We start from the raw sequence: 21,160 nt of genomic DNA, 5'->3' as shown, positions 1-21,160 counted from the left end.
AGATATAGAGGTTTGGGAAAAATTTATTCGCCAATGTCGACGAATGGAGGACTTCTATTTAGGGCAGGTTTCCAAGCAGCACTTTTTTTGCCCCTCGCGTCGGTTTTGGGACAAAAACCCTTCGATCCCTGCCGATATCGATGGACTTCCTGTCTCTGCTTTTTGCAGAGACAAACTTTGCTCTTCGGCCCGGATCATCATCCCCCGTTTCCGGTCTGCAGTTTTTCATTCCCCCCTCCTACGATCAGTCATATCCTTCGCGGAGCAAAATGGATGTCGAGTAGCTCCGATATTTCCGGATTGTCGTTACAAGCGGCAGGCAAAATTCGAAGATTATATTCTGGCGAGGTGAAAATAAAATTTCGATCCAACGCATAATGGTTGTTCAAATATATGCCAGACTCGTGTACAGTGGAATAATCATTGAACAGGGTTAACGTAGAAGAGAAGTTAAGGTGGTGTGTAAGCTGGGAGTAAAAATTTCAAAGGAAACTATATCGAAGCTTTTGTTTTTTCCTTACGATATCGATGTTACGTGGATGGCATTGCGGGACGAAAAACCTGCAGGGAGTTGTGTGGGTTAGAGTGAAAAAGGGCGGGAAAGCGAGGAATGTGGCAAGGACGAAGGGAGGGGGGTAAAATCTCGAAATGGACGTTCGAGGTGGAAAGAGAGGTAAATAGGAGCCAAAGAAAAAGAATAATACTAGAACCTTGGATATTGCGGCTACCAAATATAGTTGTAGCACCAGAAATACAACACAAAATGGAAAGAGTCAAGCCGATGACCCTAGCGCCAAGAAAGGTTATCGTAAGGCATCCCCTTTGGAGCTTTGATTTACCGCCACCTCTTATCTCGAACCTCTCTCCTGGCCACCTACACGATTCCTCCCTGGCTCGTGTGAAAACTACCCTTTCTTTCGAAACAAAAGATTCCACGATTCGGCAAGAATTGGCAATTCTACGGGTATACCCCGCCTCGACCTTGCTGGAACCTTCTTCGTACTCTCAATAAGAGATATCGTGCGAAAAGATATCGCAGGAATATTTTAAAACCTCGCCAAATCCCCCCCCCCCTTCAACACATTTTAGAATATCAATAATAGCACTATTAACGTTCATACTACTTTCTAGTAGTACAGCCACCGAAGAAAATACCGAGGCAAAATTTCAGGAGATAAATGAATCATACGCGCTCCACAGGTGAATAATTAATATGGACTAAACGCTATTCCTTCAGCCCGATCGTAATTTCTAATTCAAGGTGCTTTATGCATGGGAAATGTGCGTTATTCTCGCTCGAGGAGAAAGTTTCGAAGAGGATGCAATGTTGAAAATACATTAAGGCTTGGGTGATAAGGAGAGGTTGGCAAAATTGGACCTAAGTATACAATTATACGTCTACGAGACAATTTTCATTTTGGAAATTGACTCGTTGATGGTGAAGTGAGTGAGGTGAAATGAGAGAGGGGGTGGGGAAGGAGGGGAGGGGGGTGAAGGTAGCTGCAGCCGCGACGTTGAATTTCTGGTCGTTCACGGTCCCTTTGTAGCATCCTGACGAACATCGGGGCTCCCCATTGTAAGCGAACTTACCAAACTCCAGAAAGTACCTGAATGGATTTGAGATAGTTACGAAGACGACGACGACGACGTCGTTACCGGTCGTTGACGCGAGATGCTGAATATATACCAATCGATATAATCTTTGCGAAGAAAAATAACTCGACTCTCTCGACCCATTTCCACCCCTCTTTTAACGTCGCGAGGAAAGAAACCTGTCCCAGGGTCCGAGGGAGCAAAAAATCCACACGATACTTCCCAACGGATATCATTTGGACCATCATTGAGCCAGAAACCTACCATCGACATCCCACTCCACGATCATTAATATTTTTCACTCCTCATGACTTTTCTATTTCGCATTTTACTGCTTGGACATCGAACGATAAAACATGACTGGACTTTTTACAGTGGCTGTAAAAAAGGATTTAATGTAGTCGTATAAATCACCTGGCGAATATACACACTGTATGCTATATATATAATTGATGCAGAAGAGTGAGGAAGGAGTCGACTGTACAGTCTCGAGAGAAAGGAAGGCAAGCGTGCATACGCATTGAGAAATAAGAATGATGATTGATAGCCAGATGCATAAAACGATCCGGGTAGCTAAGAACCCGAGCGTTTCCACGTCCACTTGTTTTCAAGACTGGAATATGGGTCGTGGAACGGCGGGAATATAGTGTTTTCTGTGGGAAACAATGCGGCGTGTCAACCGGTGGAATATGGAGACCGTAAATTACTGGATCGGAAAACTAGCTTGGCCCTGGGGCTACCTCATCTCCTCTCCCCACCCACCCCCTCCCTCCTACCGATCCCTTCCAACCCTCCCCCCCCCCCCCACTACCCGAAAGGAGATATTGCCACCGGGCAACCGGAACGATATTTCTTCGACGTCGTTAAATCCGAACTTGCTGCTTGTTCTTGATTTTAAGTCTTCGTTAAATTTCTTTTATTTCCGCCCCGATGCACGATTCTATATATCACGACACTTCACAGCTTCCGGGAAATAAAAGTCGCGACTGTAAACGCAAGCTCGATCGAATAGCGGCATATAATTTCCTCCCCCCTCCTGGGAATCAACCCGCCCCGCGAAAATATTGCGGAAGATCTCGTACGCAGTCTGGAAACGCGAATTTCGTCGCTTCTTCGAACCACGTCTGACCAATTATATGCTCATATCACTGAAACTGCTTACCATCGGCTCGCAACGACGATTTCGTCCGTTAATCATCGTACGGTTCGGTTGAGGCTCGTGTCAGAGGCGAGATTTACTTTGTTCCTCCGAGGAGATCCCACCGGAAGTTGCCTGACCGCGGAAATCCCCGGGGATCCGCTCACGCGTCTTATAGCTGATGGTACCGAGGTACGTCTTCTTATAGGTGCTTTTAAAAATTTCTCTTGACGAGGTTAAGAAATTCCACGTGTCCTGGGACACTCCGAAATTCGCCATAGAACTGTCCAGGGAAATTTTTACCCCCCCCCCCCCCCCCCCTAAACAGAAGAACCAATCAAATTTCTATACAAGAATTAATATCCCTCTGCCTCTCATGTTTCTTTCACACCTTTGACCACTCGACGCTCGATTTGAAAATGTTCGCCACTTCGTGACTCGGTCCTTTAATCGTCGTTCCAATAACCGTTTGGCCAGGAAAATTTTCCTGAAAAATCCCAACTCGACTCTGTGGAACGCTTTCACATAGTCCAGTCGGATACTCGCAGTTTTCTCAGGAAAATCTGTCGACGAACTGGAGGAACTCCTGAAGGATTAATTTATCTGTCGAGAGAAAAGAGCTGCAAAATGATTTTGCAAGGGGCATTAATAATTTATAGAATTGCGAGGAGAAATTTATGAAGGGGGCAGAAATGAACATACAAAGAGGTGTATGGGGGTTGTCGGTGGAAGGAAAAGAGAATAGCTGTACTGGACAAGGGCGATTTATCACTGGTCGAGGGGGCAGGTGGGGGAGGGGGAGAGAGGGGAGAGGAGGGGGTGCGTAAAAGGTAAAAAGAGAAAGAGAAGCGAAGCTTCGAACATAAAATCGTATACACACGTATATTCCTCGACACACGTCTCTCCATCGCAGGAGTTATATTGTGCAAACTGCGACGTGCGTGAGTTACACGTGTGTGTACTCGTATAAATGATACGATTATCCACATTTGGAAACGCCCATACTACAGAGCCCGCTATAACTAACACACGAATCAAATGGATCAAAGTCAGTGGCATTCGAGCGAGTGTGTAGCACTCCCACGTACATCCAACACGCACACACACACATACAAGAAGGGCAAACGCATAATCGCGAAATGTATCACACGTAACGTCAACGTCGCCTCCGCCAAAAGAGCATTCACACACACACACACACACACATATACAAATGGCCCCGCGTTTATATCAAAAACACTCTAAGCTCATAAATGGTAGCCACATACATATTTAAAAAAATACAGCACACGTACGTACGCGAAGCGTAACTGCGAGAATGCAAATGTCACCGCAAACACATTCCCAAGAAACACGTACGTGGCGACTACCAACACAACTAAAGGAGTTTGTAGGAAGAGGAGCTGGTGGTGGAAAAGCTCGCACGCACCCACACAGACGCAAAAGGCATTGGGGCTCCTAGAAACGACATACGCCTGTAGGAACGAGGCAAAACACGTATATCCGTGTACAGCCGTGCGTGTGTATTTGTTGATGAAGTATGCTCGTGCCGGCATTAATGGGGATGGGTGGGGTGCTCCTGTACGTGTGTGTGTGTGTGTGTGCTCCAGGAGCATCTAAATAATGTGTATACGCCGTGTGTACTCATGGACATGGACCAGTGTCCGTTTATTGTGTGCGAATTCCGTGTATCCTCCACCTGCCCTATATGCATGCGAATGTGCCTCTCTCTTACATGTATTTGCACATTGCTGAGTATGACAACTCTTGTTACACCCACCCAATCCATCTTACACACCATTGTTAAATACTCTCTCTACGAGACTCACCCTTCCTCGTTGTTTACCTTTCTCTCTCCCTCTCTAATTCTACAGTCCCCCCCCCCCTCCCCCTATTTCATCCAGCTTTATTACGAATTCAAAATTCACCCCATTTCTTACCATTCTTTCCCAAGTACGCGTTTATTCCTCGTGCAATTAATGCTTGCAAATGTTTAACAATTGAATTTTTTCAAAGTTTTCGATTTCAACCAATCTTGGATGTTTCACCCTTCCACTATTCTCACTTTTCTCTCTACCTCTTATTCTATAGTCCCCCCCCCCCCCCTCCCCCTCCATATTTCACCCAACTTTATTACGAATTGAAAATTCACCCCATTTCTTACCATTATTTCCCAAGCACGCGTTTATTTCCTCGTGCAATTAACACTTGCAACTTTTCGAAGAGTTTGAGTCCTACCACAGCTGGCAATTGAATTTTTCCCACGTTATCGATTTTACCCAATCTCAGAAGACTCACCCTTAAATTTCGGACGGCTACGTCGTCCTGGCAAAGATAGTGGAGTAGCCCGATGTATCGATCCGGCAGAGAAAACTTCCCGGGGCGTGTAAATTTGAAATTCAGAAGCCTGACAAAATGGCCGAAAATGTTATCGGGGAAAGTTCAATATGTAACTGCGATATCGCGTGGTGTGGAGGTGGGGTTGGGGGGGGGGGGGAGAGGGTGAAGAAGAGTATCGAATGGTACATTACTCGCGAAATTCGGGCTGCTACATTCGCGCAAGATGGCGACGATGTCTTCGGGTAAAATTGGCCTGACAGTGGCTTACGTTCCTCGGGACATTCCACAGGGACGAGGGAGGGGAGGGGGTGGATGGAAACCCCTCTCTCACTTTTCTTACCAGGTACCCACCACCACCACCACCACGACCGTGTGTCAAGCAGCACTATCTTGAAATATTCCCAAGGCGTGATGGGGCATGCTCCGATAGTTTTCCTGCAGGACGACCGTATAACTCCGGAGCCTTCAGCAAACCTCTATCGAGGATCAAGGATATTCAATACACGACCCTTATCCTTTAAATTCATCCTCACGTTACATTATTCCCTCGTCCTTTTCACCAACGACGCTTTCCGAAAGTAAAACTATTGTCCCGGCAATTTTTTATCCCCAGTTACCAATAAGCGAATCGTCATAAATTTCCCAAGGATTCGAACGATCGGAATAATAACTCGAGGTATAAATCCTGAAGAGTCTCATTTCGGGAGGAGGACTGGGTCGTCGCGTCTTCTGGTCCCGATTCATGACGGAGCGAATGAAGGACTGCAAGAAAGCCATTTCATTCGAACATGAGTTCGATGTATGCAACGAAATCCCTTTGGGAAGAGACTTCAAACCGCAGTTTCGTGTTTGCCAGGATCGGATAAACGTTTGACTATCCGATATCTATTTGCTCCTGCAGGTCTGCTTCCATCGCTAAAACTCACCGCTTCGTATAGACACACACACATACATAACCAATAACATTCATTTGGAGTTAAAAATTTAATTTTTATCACGAAGGAAATCGCTGGAAAATAATAATAAGGGTTTTGCAACAAAAACGTGAAATTTATAATTGGAAGCGGATTCGTTTTAATTGCGGAACGTTAAGCGGAGAGGGGTTGGAATATTTTAACGAAAATCGCTGGATTGATTGGTAATGAAATCTCGCGTCATTTGGTTGATGGAAATCTTGGATGATTTTTTTTTTTTTCCCTCCAGTCTTCCTCGCTGCACGAATCGCAGGGATCCAGTGCTGAATTATAGGATGGAGCAACGGGAGAAAATATTATTTACGAGCGCACCGCCGGTTGTAACAACGGAGCGCAGCCGATGCGAAAAATTGATATTTGAGTTTAAACGAGGCCGCCTGTCAGGCTTTAAACGGCACGTTTGTACGCGCTGCATTATTAAATCTGTCATTTCGCGTTACACACGGTAAATTCGTTGAATTGTCGCCATCGCCGCGTTCATAATCTCGTTAAGTCGTCGTGACAGACTGTGAACTCGCACCGCGACATTTGCTTTCACCGCGAAAAGCTCCGAGAATACTGCAGGAGGAGAGATTACTGCGAGAGTCTGAATAATCTGAAATTTGGCTAATTTTGTCGAGGTGACCTTGGAGAGATTCCTCGTCCTGGTATTTTGGGAAAAAGAAGGAATTTTGGGGGGAAAATGATTAATTTCGATAAGTGCGAGAAAGGAGCGGGGATAAAAGGGAGGGATGTGAGATGTAACGGTGTAGGAACGAGTGTCTGATGATCAGTGGAATGATGAAGAGGAGTATGATGGTTCGTAAGGCATGGAAAGGAGGAAAATGAAGGGAAGAAACTTTTTGGAGCTTCAAAAATAGTTATCGAATGGTGGGGAACGATGTAAATTTGTAATTTTTGCGGTGAGGGATCGAGTGGAAAAAAATTTTAAGGGGAAATGTCAGTGTATGATCAGACATATTGTTCATAGAGAATTATTGAGAAGGATCGATTTAAGTCTGTGTGTGATTCGAGGAAATTGTTAATAATTTTTGTTCCTTTTTTTCTTATTGTTGCAGATTGGCTCCTTGAAAGGATACTACCTCCTGTCGCACAAGCACGTGCACAAGAGATCCTTGTCTGTCAGCGAGACGCATCACAAGCTGTTACAGGACGACCCACGGGTGAGTGCATCTTTGAACTAACACTCGATCACAATCGATCTTGTCTATCACTGCTGAATCAGCTTACGAGTACATCGTGAATCCATTAACGAACCTCGTTCAACATGCATTGTTCTGTTCCATCTCTGTCCGATATCCTGCTCGAGTCTTAATATGCAAGTGGAACAACCCTGTATTTCATGCGACTTGAACAATAAAAAAATTCGCAATCATTCTTTCGCCAGATTTTATGCATCAGGAATTTATCGATGAAATATGCCAATAGAAATATCCTGCTCTCGATACTCACGCAACGTCTTTTTGGTGAAATTTTTACAAGCCACCGTAACAGGTGCTGCTAGTAGAACAACCCTATATTTCAGCAGATTTTCCTTCGGCGAAAATCCCAAATCCTCCCATTGCCTATTTCGCTATGAACAGTTTTTCAGAAGCTTTTCGATAAAATTACCTCGATCGATGCTTGAAAGCAGTCTTTGGTGTAAATTTAACAAAATCAGTGAAACGGGTCAATCATTGGATGTTCACTTTTCGATTATTGCGAAATTTATGAAAGTAGCAAGTGGAATAAATCGGTCATTGGTCAGTCTTATCTTAGAATCGGTTTACTTGCAGTACGGTCTAGAAATTCACCGATAAGATTATTATCATAGATACACAGCAGAGTCGTGTGCAAATTTTTACATTGGAAAATAATTTGGTTACGAGTATTCGCTGTCTCTGTACAAGGATAGAAATGATATTGGCCATCCGCAGGGGCGATTACTATAGAATTTGAGTTATAATGGAATGGAGAAAGTTAGAATTTAATGGTGCATTTATTAAACTACTTAGCGGATTAATAGTTAAAGCCAGATTATTACGCGCCACTTGGGATAAACGCTGGATTAGCCTAGCATTTTTGAAATTAATAAAGGATTAAGCGAGAAACTTAATTCGTCCCGGAGAAATACGATAATAAAGGGGTTCACCGGCTTAGACAAACCAACCGTTCTAAATAATAACGTCTCTCTTATTTTCAATCTTTCGATCTTTCCTCTAACAAGCTTTTCACAGAATCTATTAAAAAATGCTCAATTTTAATCCCCCGAGCTTTAATTCACTCCGAACATTGTCTTGGTTAAATCGATACAAAACAAAATAATTCAACTATGAAAATTCGCTGTTATACCATTACTAGGATAGAAATATATATCTTGACCATCCTTTGCAAGAACCATAATGAAATACAAGTTGAATATAATATAGCTCACCGTCTCGGACATAGCAATCATTCCAAAAATAATAACGTCTCCTTCGTTTTCAATTTCCCTTGTACGAGCCTTTTGACAAACCTAAGTAGAACAGCTGAATTTTAAACCGCCGCATGAAAACTTCGTGTAAAACTCTGAATATCTTCTTCGTTATATTATACTGATAGGAAAATTCAGTGGAAAAGAAACTTTGCTTAAATATGATTCTGGTGATTTAAGCTTAGTTTGTTGAGAGTTTTGGGAAACACAAGGGGCAACAGAGTGAAGGGAAGTGCTAGGATGGGATGAGACCAGGAGCTTTCCAGTAGGATTCTGGAGATTCTGGCCTAGGGCCAAAATGCAAAGAGCGTGAATCTAGCCGTTGAGAGGAGGTATCGCGTTCGGTTTTCATATGAATGAAGCGAGCAGAAAGCACGACAAGGGGTGCGAGCGTACGCATGCTCAGCCGCCTAGTTAAATGCCGCTCCCGGAAGCGTTTTTCCCTGATTGCACAATTTACGAACTCTTCTGACCACGCTCGGCTTAATAGTCACGATTTGCGCCAAAGAAACGACTCGTTTATCCTCCCTGGTCGCTCTTAAGAAGCAGAAGAAGACGAGAAGTTGCTCGTGCAAGAGTCGAGCGTTATTTGTCCATTGGCCGCCACTATCCATCCATAAAATTCTCTTGAATCCACTCCAATTTATCTACAGGACTCTACGATAAATTTCGCGATAATACTCGTCCTAAAATCCCTCCTACGCTCCACTGGAGAAATCCTACCACCGCTTACGTTGGTCTCCTTACGTAGGGAAATCCAACACAGAAAAAACATATTAATATCACGAGCTTTTTTCCCGCGCTTTTTTCAGGTCCAATGGTTCCAGCAGCAGCACGAGAAAAAGCGGAAAAAGAGGGATTTCGGTGACACGTCTTTCGCATTCAGCGATTACGTGCCATTTTTGGATGATTTCGGGCCTCGCCCGAGGCAAAACGCGTTTCACCGGCAACGAAACCGAGGCGTCCCGTACCAAAACCTTTTCACCGATCCACTTTTCAAGGAACAATGGTACCTGGTGAGTAGAAAATCCCTGCTCCTCGATTGCTTATTGCTGTTATAGCTGCGTTGGGAGGAAGGCTGAGATTACATTGACTTGTACTACTTAAAGCACTCGACTATCGGTTTTTGTTATCTTAAAGCTTTTTATATATGAATGGGGAGGTTTTAAAATTAATTTACTGATACATTTACAAAAATATATCGATACTTATATGTTTATTAATACGTTCGTATGGAAAAGTGAAAATTAAAATTTTTTAAAATTGAGCTTTATCCTCCTATAACTTTAATCCACGTTTCACAAGATCCAAATGTATCGATATTAGTGACATTGCTCGCTGGAGGGGGAATAATGATTTCACCTCGTTCGTTAGGGAAGCTAAATATCGAAAGCTAACGCGCAGGAGGGTTGGAAAAGCTCCGATTAATTCAAGAAAAAGTACAGAAGCGACGTATGCCAACGAGAAGTAAGAAAGCTCGAAAGCTCCTTCTGACGACAGAATTTTTATTTGGCGTCGCGACGACGAGCCGCCAGACGTTTAGATTTCGAGTTTTCTTCACGAGCTTTTCTCACGAAGCTTCTCAGACGTCCACGTAGCTTTTTGCTTCTCCGCTCGAGAAATCTGCCACGTCGAAACAGACAATAGCCAGTATTGTTTACTTCGACCCCTTTATCTCACTACAAGAAACATAACGCGTTCATCGAAAAACAATACTGCGCCACTATCCAAAATTAATTCTCCCCCTCTTAACGCGATCCTCTTTCTCTGAAACAAATAAGACAGGGCGATATACGTTAAACTGAAAAAAACTTTCATCCAATGAATATTTTCCATTACAATAATGAATAAAATTTATTTTACTCGATAAATAATTCACTTTAATAATAAAATTATTTATGATTTCGTCATATCGATAAAAATTATTCGTTATTGTAATGAATAATGTTTTTTTCTCAGAAAAATATTTTTTTAATTTATATAAACGTTCGAACCAGGACTATTTACATATACCTAATGCTCATCTGTATTTAATGCTTTTTTAATTCTGTCGTTGAAGTATTCGTTAGGACAGAAGTATTTATAAAGCTTTTAATGCCTGGTATTTTATATAATCGCGCGTTTTACATATACGAAAGTCGAGTTAATGGGAATAAATGTGCTTTTAATTTTCTGTTAATTTTTACTTATCATTTTCTTTTCCTCGGATTAACTCGATTCGCGTTATATCACACAGCGTATAGAATTTAGTTAAACATTTTTCACGGCCGATAATCGCCTAGAAGCCGCGAATAAATAGCGTCGAAGCAACGTGGCGAGATACTCGTATTATTATCGAAACATCGGATATTGTAATAACGCGAATTTGGCTTAATGAAAATATTTGACGGCCGTTTTGTTCCGGGGAAAATTTGTCTGGTCAGATCGGAGCTTTTATCGATTGCACGAATTAATTGCCATCCAGGCTTCATTAACCCAGACGAATAATATATATATATCAGAGTATTTTTCAATACTCTACTTTAGTTTTCACGAATTAATTTTTTAATCGAACTAATTAAAATACACTCCAACATTGCAAAGCTTCATCCGATATCACTGACATTTAATTTTTGAATTGGACACTGAAACTTTAACGTTAGAATTAATTTTGTAGGGCCTCGTGAGCTCTTTATTATATTTGAAGCCCTTCTAAATCATCGAGTTAATTTTCGCGTAGCGAATAATCGTACGTGAGCGAAGCATTATACTGGAAACGTGTCAGTAATATTTAATTAATATTCTAAATCAATTATATCGGCCGATTTAATTTTCTCAATCGCGTGCTCGATAATACGCGCAAAATTACCAAAAAATTCCATTCCAACGGATCGTTATTTCAGTAATGAGAATAAATGAATTTTCAAGCAAGACATACTTTTACCGCCGGGCATATTTTAATATAATTCTCCTTTTTTCATAACGAGAATAAATGAATTTCAATCGAAACATCATTTTTGTCTCTTCTTCATATTTATTGTATCATTTCGCGATAGGAATATATTTGAATTTCAAACAGAGGACCTTTTGGTACTCCCCCCTTCCCCTTCTTTTAAATCGAACAACACAATGCAATAATTTCAGTTTTTCTAACCAGACGAAAATTAATGAATCATCGAAGCACTCGTGTTTTCTCGTGTATATTCGGCTATCAAATGGAGAAATCACATTGGAAGCAGGTGAGAAGAAATTACGATATAATAACGATTCTCGTTTAACGCATCACTCGTCAGCTGTCGTGGGAACAATGAAGACGTGGGATTTCCCGTTGTCGAGGAGGAATATTGAAGACAAAGCGTTGAAAAAAATCTTTCATTGCGATATCCGAGGATACAAATGGCGAGAATAAAAAATATCGAAGAAGCGCGCAGGATAGCAAGGGAAAATGTGGAGAACGGGCCAGACAGTGGAGAAAATCTCTTGGCTGTACCAAAGCGATTTGCAGCAAGAATCTCTGCCCATTTCATTGACGAATAGACCACATAAATGCATCGCTGTTTTCTCTCTTGGTGCTGAACAACACGACGCAACCATGAGATTTATGGACGATACTCACATACAAGGATCTATAAATAGAATCGCGTTTTTAAGTTTACGTAGTTTTTCTGATCTTCATTGTTTAAACACACTAATTAATTCGTGTTGGGAACATATCTTAATTTCAAGGATCAGGAAGGTGAAGAAGGAGAAAAACAACGGAGGAACAATCTTTTAGTCGTACTACTGCGATTTTCAAGAATTTCTCTGCCTATTTCATTGACTAATAGAAACTATAAATCGTCGTGTTTTTTTTTCTCTTGGTGCTAAATTACACAAGGCAAGGATAAGTCTTATGAATGCCACTGATACAAGGTTCTATAAATAGAACCGCGTGGTAAAATTTACGCCAGTTTTCTGATCTTGATTGTTTACGCATATTGATTAGCCTCAATTCATTTCGGAGAGCACTGCCATTCCCCCAAGTCCCAGGATTATGAGTTTTTCCCCAGGGGGAGGTATACGTGCCACCTAGCTCTGGATACATTTTACCTCCAAAGGCAAAGAACTTCCTGGCCGCAATAAATTGCCGCATTAATCCATTTGCGTATATTTTGAAAGCGAGTTTTGCGCCAGGCTGAAAGTTCCTACGTAAGATTCGCGAAATTTATTTACTATTATTACGTTTTTACGTTGAAGGTAAGAATGCATCATAAGTTTCGAGCTGTACGGACACGAAAAGCTCGCCTTTGGGTAATAAATCGCCGCATTAATCCATTTCGCAGTCTCGGGTTCGCGAACTTTACCAAGGAAAAAAGATCCATCCACTTTGCTCTAATGATGAAACATAAATGCGTTTAATCCGAGACCATTTAAGAATTTTCCACTTCGGAGAATTCACGTGGATTATCGAGAAAAAATTCGATAATAATTCCACGAGCGTCCGATTAAATATTGAGGTGGAGTTTATAGGAATAAATTTCTACGTGTTACTCTCGTGAAAGGTGTGTTACCAAAAACAAAAAAAAAACAATGAAAATTGAAAAGAGAATCAAATGTATTTTTACAGAACGGAGGGGCCAAGGATGGTTTCGACATGAATTTGGGGCCAGCGTGGCAGAAGGGTTACACAGGGAAGAACGTAGTGGTGTCGATTTTGGATGATGGTATCCAGACGAATCATCCTGACCTGGCGCCAAACTACGATCACAAGGCCAGCACTGATATCAATGATAACGACGATGACCCTATGCCAAGGGACAATGGGGATAACAAACATGGAACTAGGTGTGCTGGGGAAGTGGCTGCAGTGGCTTTCAACCAGTATTGTGGTATTGGTGTTGCGTACAATTCCAGTATAGGAGGTTTGTGCTTTATCATTACACTAGTTTTTAGAAAAATTAAATAAAATTTGAGATTTTTCTATAGCCTTAAATAACAAAAAATAAATACTAAATAACGAAAGGTTAAAACTCGAATTTGTCTGTTTGGAATATACAGGAGTTAGAATGCTCGATGGGCCAGTAAACGACGCTGTGGAGGCGAGGGCATTGGGATTAAACCCTGACCATATCGACATCTACAGCGCATCCTGGGGTCCAGAGGACGATGGTAAAACCGTCGATGGTCCAGGACCCCTCGCGAGAAGAGCCTTTATTTACGGAGTCACCACTGTGAGTAGTACAACCGCCGATTTCGAGTTTAAACGTAGATTAAAATTATTTCAGTAGTATAGCCATATAATTAACCCGACGCTGTTATTTCAGGGTCGAAAGGGCAAAGGCTCGATATTCGTGTGGGCTTCGGGTAACGGAGGTCGTCACACGGACAGCTGTAATTGCGATGGATACACGAACAGCATATTCACCCTGTCGATATCCAGCGCGACCCAGGGTGGTTACAAGCCCTGGTACCTCGAGGAGTGCAGCTCAACGCTGGCCTCGACCTACTCATCGGGCACTCCGGGCAACGACAAAAGCGTGGCTACCGTCGACATGGACGCAAAACTACGCCCGGACCACATCTGCACGGTGGAGCACACCGGAACTTCGGCCTCCGCCCCTCTGGCAGCTGGAATTGCTGCTTTGGCCTTGGAGGCCAATCCGAGTCTAACTTGGAGGGATATGCAATACCTGGTGGTACTGACCTCGAGACCTGGGCCCTTGGAGAAGGAGCCAGGGTGGATATTGAACGGAGTGAAGAGAAAGGTCAGCCACAAATTCGGTTACGGATTGATGGACGCCGGTGGAATGGTCAACCTCGCCGAGCAGTGGACCAATGTGCCACCTCAGCACATCTGCAAATCCCAGGAGATCAGCGAGGAAAGACCCATTGATCCCACTTACGGATACTCCCTCAGTGTCTACATGGATGTCAGTGGCTGTGCTGGATCACTCAACGAAGTTAGGTTCCTTGAGCACGTACAGTGCAAGGTAAGCTAACACCCCCCTCCCCCCCCCCCCCTCCACCCTTTAGAGCAGTTTACATTATTCATTCGACGTATGTTCAATTATTCTTCCTCTCAACGTCTCCTCCTTATTTCGTCCATTTTTCATCTTTTCCACTACTTGCTATCTTACTTTCTACCTTATATATATATATATATATGTATTCTTTTTCTTCCCTTTCTCAAGGTCTCCTTGAGGTTCTTCCCTCGAGGGAATCTCAGGTTGCTCCTTACGTCACCAATGGGTACCACGTCAACGTTGTTATTCGAACGTCCACGGGATGTCCTCAGTTCGAACTTCGATGACTGGCCCTTCCTCAGCGTCCACTTCTGGGGTGAGAAGGCTGATGGCCGGTGGACGTTGCAAGTTATTAATGCTGGTACCAGACGAGTAAATTCACCAGGTAGGAGGATAATTATTTTTAATTAAATAATTTACATACATATGTAATTTTATTTGTCAGTGTTTGATTGGATAAAAAAAATATTCCGTTTATCCCGCAGGTATCTTGAAGAAGTGGCAGCTGATCTTTTATGGAACATCGACGAATCCGATCCGAACGAGGACGAGGCAGTTTAATCCGGTACAATCGCATTCTTCGTACCCATACGTGCAATACCCGTTCAATTCCGATCGGGGCGAGCACGATTTCTTTCCTCCGTCCACGTTTCAGGGCTACCAGGGCCCGTATGCGGCTGCAGCCTCTAACATTGAGGCGTCGGTGGCCACCCTAGACGGTTCCTCAGCACCACTGCTGACGAATCGCCTGCCAGGGGACACTGGAGCAGCTGCGACCTTCGACTCACCCTCTGCCCCCTCGTCATCCCAAATCGCAGCTGGCTCCCTTGACCCCACCAGAAGGATCAGGCACGACTGCGATCCTCAGTGCGACGAGCAAGGCTGCTATGGTAAAGGACCGACCCAGTGCGTTGGTTGCAAAAGCTACAGACTAGACAAGTTAGTATTTTAGGAGTATAATCGATAATTGTGTAACCAATGCAATAAGTTTTTAAAGAAGCTCAGTCCTCAAATTGCAATTTAGTAAGAAGTCAGTGGAAAACTCGACGTTTTCTCAGACATTTATAGATTTTTATTTTTATTTTTTGTTTAGTATTGTCAATACTTTTTAAGTTGCTCTGTAATTTATTATTTAAAAGTGAAACGAACAGATACATATACACATAGAAGCTGTTCGTATATATATGACAAACTATTGGTGCTTCGAATAATATACAGAGTTGTGATAATTAAAATCTAATCACGTCACTAATGAAGGATTTCTTTCGACTCTTTACGCCTCTGAGCTGGATACGAGGTAATAGATTTTAATTTTTGTGAGAGTGCTGTGCACGGAATACGAAAAAACTGCTTTTCATTATAAAAACAATGTTTATTTATTATGTATTGAAACCTGAAGCGACATGAGTATAAAAGTAAAAGAGAAATGGGGAATTTAATTAATGAACTCGATAAGAGGTAATATGTAGAAAGCTTCGAAATTAATCAAACGATAAAAATAGCTAGAACACAGCATAATGTCACAAGTAAACTGTATTAGTGCATTTGATCAAAAGAATTTTAAATGCAAGGCAATGAATACAGATACGAAGACTGTTTATATCACATTACTTTGAAAACTACTTCAAACTAAATCAATATTCTGTAATATCTTTCTAACTGGTCACAGAATGGACTAAACTAAAAAAAAATCGCCAATTAATTTTGGAACAATAAATTATTATTAAAAATTATATATCTTCCAAATTCTGTAATGTATTAACAAAATCTCCTTTCATTTCAGTACTTGCGTCAGTCGATGTCCCCCACGAAGTTTTCCTAATCAAGGTGGAGTTTGTTGGCCTTGCCACGAGTCCTGCGAGATATGCGCTGGGGCAGGTCAAGATTCCTGCTTATCCTGCGCTCCTGCACACTTGCGAGTCACCGATCTCGCCGTTTGCCTCCAGCAATGTCCGGAGGGTTATTACGAGAGTGAGTAAAATCGTGCAAGTAGGACCTTAATAGCATTTGAATAAATTTAATCCACACCTCAACAATTAGAAAAGTGTCATGGGAAAAAAAAGTAATTTATATCGTTTGACCCTGTAGACACGGAGAATAGTACGTGCGTACCTTGCGAGGCCAATTGCGGCAGCTGTCAGGACAGGCCGGACAGGTGCACCAGCTGCGAGCATCATCTAGTAATGTACGAGAACAAGTGTTACGCTGCTTGCCCTCTTAACACGTACGAAACGCAGGACTACAATTGTGCACCATGCCATTCGACCTGCGAGACCTGCAATGGTACCGCGGAAAATCATTGCATAAGCTGTAGAACAGGATTGTTCTCCTTGGACGGTAAGGGCTGCTATTATATATATGTATATTTAATAATTTAACCAGTTCTCCATCCACTAAAACAGAATTAAATAATTCCTCATCCTTTGTCCTTTTCAGGATACTGTCGTACCTCCTGTCCAGCAGGCTACAGTGCTGATAAAAAGCGTCGCGAGTGCGTTCCTTGTCCTCCAGGATGCGCGACCTGCGCCACTTCCGGTTGCACCAGCTGCATCCAAGGCTGGAGCCTGAACAAGAAGAGTCTCTGCGCCCCTGAGAGTCGCAGTCGCTGCGACAACACCGAGTACTACGAGGATGGACACTGCAAGCCCTGCCACTCCACCTGCGAGACCTGTTCCGGTCCCACCGAGGACTTCTGCATCTCCTGCCAAGGTTCTTTGCTCCTCCAAAGCAAACGCTGCGTATCACAGTGCGACGATGGATTCTACTCGGTCGTTCAGCCCTCCAGACCACTCTGTGTTCCTTGCTTGCACACCTGCAAGACTTGCGTGTCCAGACTGAATTGTACAGCCTGCCAAGATGGCCTTCAATTGCAGAGTGGAGAGTGCAGGTCCTCCTGTGCCAAGGGGTGAGCTCTTAATTCTGGTACCAACGAGTTGTCTCTGTCTGTACCATAGGGTTCTGATAAATTGTAGAAATTAAAAAGAATAAATTGTATAATTGTTGATGATGAGTAAGGGTCGAGTGGTACCAAGAGACTTTTTGCAATTAATTAACACCGTTGGATAAAGCTAAACTCGGTGCTACTGTTTTTGTTGCAGCTATTACAGTGATAGGGGGCAATGTGCCAAGTGCTACTTGTCGTGTAAAACGTGTTCCGGGCCAAGAAGGGACCAGTGCGTCACGTGCCCGAAGGGCTGGCAATTGGCAGACGGCGAATGTCATCCGGAGTGTCCCGAGGGATTCTTTAAATCGAATTTCGGATGTCAGAAATGCCACCACTATTGTCGTACTTGCAAAGGTACCGAGTTTTCTCTAGTTCCTCCATGTGGAGGATAAGATCTTTGGAAACAGTGTAGGAAGAATGAAACGAGATAAATTCGACGTAAAAGAATGTTATAAATTGTGTTTTAGGGGAAGGACCATTAGAGTGCACTTCTTGTCCAGCACATTCGATGCTGGAGGGTGGTCTCTGCATGGAGTGTCTGGGTGCTCAGTATTACGACCCTTTGACACAATTATGCAAGAATTGCGATGGAAATTGCAAAAGATGTACAGGGCCAGGCAAATTCAGCTGTGCTGCTTGCTCACCCCCCTTGCATCTGGACAAACTCAACAATCAGTGTGTTCCCTGTTGCACTGGTCTGGAAAAGGGACAACACTCTGAGGAATGTTGTCTTTGTGATCCAGAGACCGGTGAGTCAGGATTTTCCTAATATATAAACATAAAAAAAAATGCTAAAGATATTAATTAAAAATGTCCATTCACAGGTGGCTGCAGGAACAGCTCACCAGCAGGAAAAAGGAGAGTACCAGGCTCTGAGTTTTCAGCGTCTAATCCTGGGGAGTTCGAGGGTTACATGGACAGTAGTAGTAGTAGTAGCAGTAGTATCAGCAGTAGCAGTGGCAACGCAGACTCGGCATCCCTCGCTGTTACAGCAGCCACAACTTTAGCTGTAGCTATTTGTCTGGCATCTGTCGCCTTGTTCGCCACGATATTCATTGCCCTTCAGGTGATCATCAATCATAAGCAGTCTCGGAGTTTCCTAACTATCCACCTCGTAGCTTCTCTTTTGGCAAAATTAGATGCTATTTCATATCTTAGCATTGGACTTAATTGTTTCCTAGAAATGACAGGAGCCATCAGGGGATAGAGGAATTTCAGTGACATTTTATTAATTATTTTCTCACTTATTCAATAACAATTCCTCTTCTGTTCTTTCACACCTGTACCTGTATATTTTCAGTCAATGTCTGGGAGGAAAGAGTCCAACATGGGCTACACCCAACTAGCAGTGAGAGTGGAGCCCTCGGACGAGGTTGACGCCGATGACACGACAGAACTGATGACCTAAGCCCTTTGTCATCCTTGTAAATAATAACAGGAAGCCAGCACCTCTCGCCAAGAAGATTGTGCGTGTAAGTGCGCCGGATCTAACTTTGTTCTGTGAGAACAATCCAGATTGCCCTGGGAATAGGAGAGACTCGTTGTAACGCTGGAGGGTGATGATTCGTTCAAAACGTGATAGTAGAAAGAACCTTGTATGAGTAATGTGTGAAATATTGAATATTGTGTGCGTGTGTGTGTGTGTGCGAGATAGAGAAAGGTATGTGAAACTGGCGGCAAGCAAGGTGTGTTTAGCTAGGAAACTTTAACGATCAGGCTGGTAGCCTGCCTTTCATGCTGGTGTGAGAATCATTGGAGTCCTCGACTACGTCGAAGCGCAGTGGAAAAGACCGGAAAAGGGTGAAGGACGTTATAAAGTGCCTGATTAGTGACGCCCTTGATCCCGCCCTAATGCGTCTTCCCCTTCCACGATCCCCCGTCCTCGATATGGAGACTTAATTACGTACTTTGTGGTTCGTGAATTACTTATCGAAAAGCTCCAGGAGCTTTCTCACTTAGCTAAGCCGCTGTATCGTTGCACCAGACGATCCATTAACGTGATACGTAGACCCTCTTCAACAATATTTGCCACGAGTTGCACCTACGACGTTTTGCAAAATTTAATATACTGGAAAACATCAGAGCGTCCTCTTCTTGGTTTACCCAAGAATGTCAAATTGCTGCAACAAAATTTATTCACTGCACTCGAGTCTGACTCGAACGTTGGAAGCTACTACCTTTTTTTTGTAAGTTATTTTTTTTTCAACAGTTTTATAACCTTGTAAGGAACTCGAGCCTGATATGCTAATTTATTGTATTCACCTTACAATTGTGCGGAGAGTGAGGGCTTTTGTTAAGATTTCTGCGAGTAAAAATGTGTAATTTTGGCTGTTCCTACAATTCAGAAGCACCGGTTTTCTCCGAACTAGAGTCATGTTGATAGCAGGATAGAAAGAGAAAGAGAGAGAGAGAGAGAGACGCGTTGGTCGATTTTTCTCACGAGGCGTGTGCTCCGTATGAATTAGCGATCAAGATATATCACGGACCACGTAATTGTAGTGTAATCCTAGCTAACCAATTCCTAGAACTGTTCGACGTTGTTATATATTTGTACAAATGACGCGCGAGAGTGATGACCAGAAAGAATTCTAGAGGACTAGGTGGGGGGGGGGGGGGGGAAGCTGTGCAAAAAATATACTATAAAGTGAGAGGAAGGACGAAAGTGAGTAAAGAGGTTTAAATAGAATGTGGAGGGAGAGAGTGAGATAGAGAAAGAAGGCGAGGATGTGCGAAGCGAGCTTTCTCTACTTTTGTAAATCGAAGGAACCAACGGATTATCGAATTTTGTTCAGAATCAAATGTTACCGCTGTTCCAAGATCCACGAAGAAACATGCCAGGATGTATCATCTAATTTCCCAATTATTTCTCGTTCTTACGACCTACCATATTTTTCTTTTTTATTTTTTATGGAGCTTTATAGCGCTATATCCGATATTTTCCACAAAATGGCCTCTTTTGCAATCGCTTTACTACAAAATGTATAAGAAGAGAGTGGGAGGAGCAAGAACCATGAGAGTAATATAATAAAAAAGACGGAAACGATCAACAGTTAATCGATATTGTGTAGAGAGCCACACTATACCTTTTTGCACTTATCGTGCGAATATTGAATTTCTCCTCGTGATTTTATATAATGCTATTATTGTACTTTTATGATGACGCGATTACAAATATATACATATATTATATACATATATATATATAATAAAAATTATATATATATATAGATATATAAATATAAACGCAAAGGAAACTACCTTTTTCTACCTGCTCCATTTACAAATAATTATATTACATTTTGTATACATATACATATATATAGGTATCTATTATTCGTTGCATTGTGATCATTTACAATATTACGCCATACGTAAATTCTATATAATCTACAATTTTTGTTCTTCGTCGGTAAGAAGAGAGATACCAATGTATGACGTTTCGCTTATATAAATTAAATATTGACTTTTTCCCTAACGATTCTCATGATGAATTCTCCGCCGTCGCGTTTCGATATCATCGAGTCTCGAAAAGGATGATAAATCGTTGCGTTGGTGGATCCTCGCGATTAATGGCGAAAGGGAGCAGCCACGGAGGAGCAAGAAATATAGAGGGTTTTTTTTTACTCTCCTTGCGGCAGGTAAGTGCATTTATTATTGCGACGTTTAATTAGAGCTAAGTGCGCGCAAATTCGCGAAACAATTTTGACGGAGACAAAGCTGCATGCTTTTACTTAAATG

The 21,160-nt window shown here is 42.5% G+C and overlaps 1 protein-coding gene across 3 annotated transcripts in view; it reads left to right on the top strand.

The window, feature by feature from the left end:
• Fur2 (furin-like protease 2) overlaps nt 1–20,465 on the top strand; it is a 226,511-nt gene extending 206,046 nt beyond the window's left edge. For 2 of the 3 annotated variants that reach the window (XM_066733749.1, XM_066733748.1), the window contains 14 exons: nt 7,104–7,208; nt 9,310–9,513; nt 13,083–13,377; nt 13,514–13,686; nt 13,780–14,445; nt 14,647–14,863; nt 14,964–15,417; nt 16,262–16,449; nt 16,567–16,815; nt 16,915–17,383; nt 17,577–17,776; nt 17,890–18,171; nt 18,247–18,488; nt 18,723–20,465. In XM_066733749.1, the coding sequence (XP_066589846.1) occupies nt 7,104–7,208; nt 9,310–9,513; nt 13,083–13,377; nt 13,514–13,686; nt 13,780–14,445; nt 14,647–14,863; nt 14,964–15,417; nt 16,262–16,449; nt 16,567–16,815; nt 16,915–17,383; nt 17,577–17,776; nt 17,890–18,171; nt 18,247–18,488; nt 18,723–18,830 (3,852 nt within the window). In that variant the 3' untranslated portion in view covers nt 18,831–20,465. The remainder of the gene's footprint in view (nt 1–7,103; nt 7,209–9,309; nt 9,514–13,082; nt 13,378–13,513; nt 13,687–13,779; nt 14,446–14,646; nt 14,864–14,963; nt 15,418–16,261; nt 16,450–16,566; nt 16,816–16,914; nt 17,384–17,576; nt 17,777–17,889; nt 18,172–18,246; nt 18,489–18,722) is intronic. The other variant, XM_066733750.1, reaches the window with a different exon arrangement.
• Nucleotides 20,466–21,160: the final 695 nt, after the last annotated feature.

The sequence above is a fragment of the Prorops nasuta genome, unplaced genomic scaffold, assembly GCF_024137725.1.
Source record: "Prorops nasuta isolate Cenicafe-Biocafe unplaced genomic scaffold, Cenicafe_Pnas_1.2 PNAS00011, whole genome shotgun sequence".
Lineage (NCBI taxonomy): Eukaryota > Metazoa > Arthropoda > Insecta > Hymenoptera > Bethylidae > Prorops > Prorops nasuta.
The sequence above is the reverse complement of the archived record's forward strand: the minus strand, read 5'-3'. Positions and strand labels throughout refer to the sequence as shown.